The 5584-nt window shown below is 22.6% G+C and overlaps 1 protein-coding gene across 1 annotated transcript in view; it reads right to left on the minus strand.

The window, feature by feature from the left end:
• Nucleotides 1–292: 292 nt before the first annotated feature.
• Nucleotides 293–5584, minus strand: part of LOC108756201 (uracil phosphoribosyltransferase homolog) — a 5951-nt gene continuing 659 nt past the window's right edge. The window contains exons 2-7 of the mRNA XM_018499821.1: nt 5399–5441; nt 4578–4727; nt 4347–4491; nt 4123–4253; nt 3935–3998; nt 293–544 (exon numbers count right to left, since the gene is read on the minus strand). Of these exons, the coding sequence (XP_018355323.1) occupies nt 492–544; nt 3935–3998; nt 4123–4253; nt 4347–4491; nt 4578–4727; nt 5399–5441 (586 nt within the window). The 3' untranslated portion in view covers nt 293–491. The remainder of the gene's footprint in view (nt 545–3934; nt 3999–4122; nt 4254–4346; nt 4492–4577; nt 4728–5398; nt 5442–5584) is intronic.

Consider the following 5584-nt stretch of genomic DNA (forward strand, 5'->3'; position numbering starts at 1 on the left):
CAATAGTGATCATTGTTACATGCATACAAGAATTTACTAATAAATACAATGATTCAAGTTTAAGATTCTATTTATATATCCTTTAAAAAAATTTATTTCTAACATTTTTCACCAAATGATAAATGTTATATGATTTATAACATAACGATATGTAGTTTGAGAAATTGATATATTATATAATTCCGTATTTTATCATTAAATAAGGTAAGTATGTACATATATGTATACAATTTATAAATATAACTCTATGATAAAAAAAAGTCTGAAGCACAGCATATATGCTTGTCTCTTTCAAAAGCGATATAAAAACTAGCTATGCGTAAAATATACTTTTTGATATACAATATCTAAAAATATTCTTTACCCTTTCTCAAGTTAAAAATAGTGCATAATCTGATTGATCTACACAAATTGTTATAAAGTTCAGTGTAATATCGATAATTAAACTTGCTATTTCATAGGTTCAATTGAGATCTAACGATATTATGTCCTCAATTATCTTTCTCTTGTATATTTGGTGTCTCCATTACAACACGAGTACAGCCTGAAACCAATAATTATCAATATTTTTATAATACACGTTTGTGGAATAAGTATACATAAAAGTATTTTTATTTACATCTAAAAAAATCTATGAAGAAATTTCAAAAGGTAACATTTGTTAAAAATATTCAAATTATATTTTTATCGGTAATAAAGTATGTAAAATATATTTATGTTATGTTATTCTCAGTAACATTAATTATATATCGAAATTGTAATAATTAAGAACAAAATGAGATATTTCGGCTTAAAAAATTTTTACAAATACATTTTTTATTAAATCTAAAGTTGCTCTTTTTCTCTCTTTTCAGCGAAAAATTTCATTACTAATAATGTGAGACAAATTTTTTAATTATAAATAGAAAGCTTAGAGAATATGAGTATAGCAAATAAATTTAATAAATTAAAAAATTAGCATTTAATTAATTAAATGTATTAATGAAGAAACATTAATACAATAAATAATTATGTTCTATTATAATGATGACAATATTTTAACTCTATTCAATGTATTTTAAAATATAAAAAAATACATAAAAATAAAACATAGTCCAGTTTCAGAGTTACATTTATTTTACTAACGCTATTTGTTATATTATTTAATTAATAATCATTGTGCACACATATCTGTATTTATCAATATTACGCATACAACTTGCATTAAACAAACTTGTTGCTGGTGCAAAGATGTTAAACAATTATCAATGTAAATAAATAATATAAACAATCATATATATATATATATAAACTATAAACATATAGTTGTCCAATAACAGGAATTTACATCATATAAATTATTGGTCTTACTGATATTGTTGTACTTATTGAATGCAGCTTTTTCATAGGCACGTTATAAGGCAAATAGTTTAATAAAAATGCTGTAATCAAGATTTTTAAGAACGAATTTAAGCATTTTTTATTGAATTTTCTTTAAGATGTTTCTTAAAATGTTTTAATAGTTTAATCAAATGCATAATAATTAGTAATTATCTATTGGAAAATTGCACAAAATATTGTTTTCATATTTCTATTTGAAACTTGCTACATGTAAAAGCTGCATAGCTCATTCAATGGGCATGTAAGTAAATATATATATAATAAATAAGTAATTCTATCTTTACTGAAGCAAAATATTTATATAATTATACATGATGCTTCTTTCTAATTTTCAATTATTGAGTCAAATTGCATTTTGACTTTATGTACCGAGTGTATATGTTGTAATATAAAATAATTCCCAATGTATACCCCTGTTGTACATATACCATTCTTTGCTCTTAACTGACATTAATGAATAATTATGACTATCTCTTTGAATGTATCAATATATTTGTACACTATTAAGTAGGTAAATAAATTATGCAGTGCATTGTATTATTTAATTCTTTTTATATTAAGTAAAATATGATATATTTTTTGTCTCTGTGAACTTATTGTGTACAAAATTTGAATCTATTTCGACTAAAACGTATAACGTATATAATCGTATTAACACATAATGTATACAAACACAACATAATATTCTATTAAAATTACGTATAAAATGCAACACTCAAGAATGAAGTTACCGGATCTTCAAGAATTAAAAGTTTTGAGTTATAAGCTTTTTCATTAAGTATCATGTTTTTTCCATAAATACATAAATTTGAACACATGCATGAGTGTGATTGTAAAATCATGGCAATATATGTTCAAGACTATTATACATTCTATTAGAACAAATTATGCTTATTAGCTTACTTATATTATGCGATATAAATAGATCGATTTCTCACATATCTGTAAACAAGCTATATGTAACAAAAATAATTATGTATAATATATATTATTTTACGATCGTATAACATATAATGAGGTATTCTTTCTTTTCGACAATGCTTAAGTTAAATTATTGAATAATTTAATATTATTTTAACTTAATTACATACTGTAAATGAATACTTCATTATGCATATACTATTAAAAGGAAGTTATGCTTTATATTGACTCAAGATTCATCAATGTATATTAATCTTAATTCATACAAAATTTATATGTTCAGAATATAATCGCATACAGATATAATATGATATATTTATAAACCAAATCCAAATAAAAAAATAAAAGCATACTTTAATTTTAAAATATTTTATATTTTTTTTAATTAGCACATATAATTACTTATAATTCCTTATAATTTCTCTTGTTTAATAATATGTAACATAAATATAAAAATTGTACACGTATTATATTCTGTACGTGTACACAGAAAACCTGACATTACTAAACTTTAATAAACTTAGAAATTTAATGTCAGTTAAGAGATTTTCATCTTTTTGAATTCAGTAATTTTTTTACGAAATAAGAAAATAAAACAATTTTGGAAATGATTGTTTGTAATGTCAAGCTCTTAATTATTTGTATATCAAATTGTTTGCTTTTCTCTGGGACGGTGATTCTATAAATCTGTATTTAAAAGATGTGTGTTACGTATGTAATATGTAATACCTGAATTGGTAATTTCGCATATGATATATTTTTACCACTTAGCTTATCTTAATGCAAGATATTTTATGCAAATACTTCATATTAGGTAGCATACATAAAACTGATAATGCAATACCTATTACAAACATAAGAGAATTAAAAATTTTGATGAAAAATTGTTATCTCATCTAATCTCTAAAACTTGTTAAAAAGAGATGTCATTATAAAAATATCAATTATTTCATCAGTATTGAAACGATTCCAAGTACATTTAAAATAAGTATATTACTTACAGTCTTATTATACATCGAGAAAACCAAGAGAATGCTTACAGCTAGTAGATTTATAAACTTCGAAATAAAATTTTTTTACAATTTAAAGAATTTATGATTATTTATATATTATATTTTTCAGTATACTTATATTATAAGAAATTTATATAAAGTTTTTATAATGTATTTATAAATCATTAAATTATCATATATTGCATCACTAATATATTATACAATATAATCTCTCAATTATATATTAATCTATTCTAAATTAAAATATAAAAAAATAATAAAAAATAAAATATTTAATTTTTTTAAATACAAAATGGATAAAGAATTAATTACTTATATTTTAATATTTGAAAAATTAAATCAAATCTAAAAAAAATCAGATTTTAATATCTAAAATATGAAGTATAAATAAAATATTAAAATAAATATTCAAAATATTAGAATTTAGAATTTAAAAACAAATATTCGATATTTTTTTTCATTGTTATAAATTACTATTAAATGTCATAAAAAATAATTTTAATTATTAATTAGCTTTCTCTTTAGCATGTAATCATTCTTAACTGATTTTCTCTCAGCTTAATTATGCATTAAGTTTGTGTCTTGGCATATTATACAGTAATGAAATTATTAATCCGTACCAAAGTATTTTTGTCCAAAATGATTTGGTGCAACAGTATGGATTTCTGACGTTAAGATCTTCATCTATAAAAAAAAACAAAATTTTACTTACAAAATAAATATATTATAAATATTATATATTATCATAGATAAACTTAATAAATTTTTACTGATTTATTCAAATGCAAATATGAATAATAGAAATCACCTTAGGAAAGGCAGTGACTAAAGATTTGGCTGCAATCGGTGTACAAAATAAATTTGACAGGATAATGTTTTCTTCAAGTACATTATGTTCTTTTAGTACAGCTATGGCTTTTATGACAGTATTTCCTGTACCTATATATGTGTAATAAATTTAAAATTTATTACAATTATTTTTCAACTTAATGCCAACACACTCTCAATATTAGAATATTCTCCAGTACTTACTCATTATTGGATACATCAATAAGACTTTTCTCTCAGATATATCATCTGGGAATTTAGCATAAACTACTCTAGCTTCGTGCGTGTCCATATCACTTTCTACTAATATTTTACCAATTCTGATACTACGACAACAATCTCTTAGACCCTGAAAGATATTATTCCACGAGTTAGTAACTAGTTAGCACAAAGATACTACCATCTTGATTCACTTAGGATTAATTGAGGTTGTACCTGTTCCATAGCCTCTCCACTTCTTACAATAGATACACCACAATTTCCCTTCTGATATTTTAAACCTTTGTATTTGGCACCAGTTGGAGTTGTCACCACACATTTCGTAAAAGGCAACTGGTTCAAACTCTCTTCAATAACTAATCTGATCTAAAATAATTCAGCGAAAATCATAACAACTTTATTTCTTTATATAATAAATAAAAACTAGAAAGTAACTTTTAACAATCATATTAGATATTTTTAAATATTTATATTAACCTTTACAATACAAAGTATGATTTAGTGCATCTATTTAAACATGAGTCATTAGAATCCATCCGTTTTTTTCATCTTTTCAGAATGATTAAAAAATCTCTAAAAATACACTAAATTACTTTCAACTTTCTAGAATAAATATTGAAACTTCATTTTGGAAAATAATAAAATGTAGTATAATTTATAATTTACCAAAAGACTCAAAACTTGTACAAATAGAAATCACTCGGTCACTAGTAACTCTACCTTGTACGCTAAGGGTTTTAAATAGATAGATTGTATAGAATTAGTAAACTATACAAAGTTTAGAGAACACTTTTAGTATGTCATGATAATATGGAATCGTAGCATTTAAATAGAAGTTCACAGTTTATTTTGAACAAGGTTAAGTTCAGAAAATAAAATAATTAAATGAACGCTTGCTGTTGTTGATATATTCTTTTAAATTTATCATATGAATTTGAAGATCTACTCTAATCACAAACAAAATTACATTCTCTTATCCATTGTATCTTTTCAACTTAGCCAGTATAAGCGATATTACAAGATCAAACATATCTTACCAAACGATCAGCGTAGAACTTGAAATCACTCCTTGTAGTATTCCTATAAAATAAGACCTATCAATAAACAGCTCCTAATTATTTTCAATAATCAATCTACACAAAAATTTAATATTTTATAATATTCTATAAATATATTACTATTATATATATATATATATATATATATATATATATATATATATA

The sequence above is a fragment of the Trachymyrmex septentrionalis genome, unplaced genomic scaffold, assembly GCF_001594115.1.
Source record: "Trachymyrmex septentrionalis isolate Tsep2-gDNA-1 unplaced genomic scaffold, Tsep1.0 scaffold97, whole genome shotgun sequence".
NCBI classification, from domain to species: Eukaryota; Metazoa; Arthropoda; class Insecta; order Hymenoptera; family Formicidae; genus Trachymyrmex; species Trachymyrmex septentrionalis.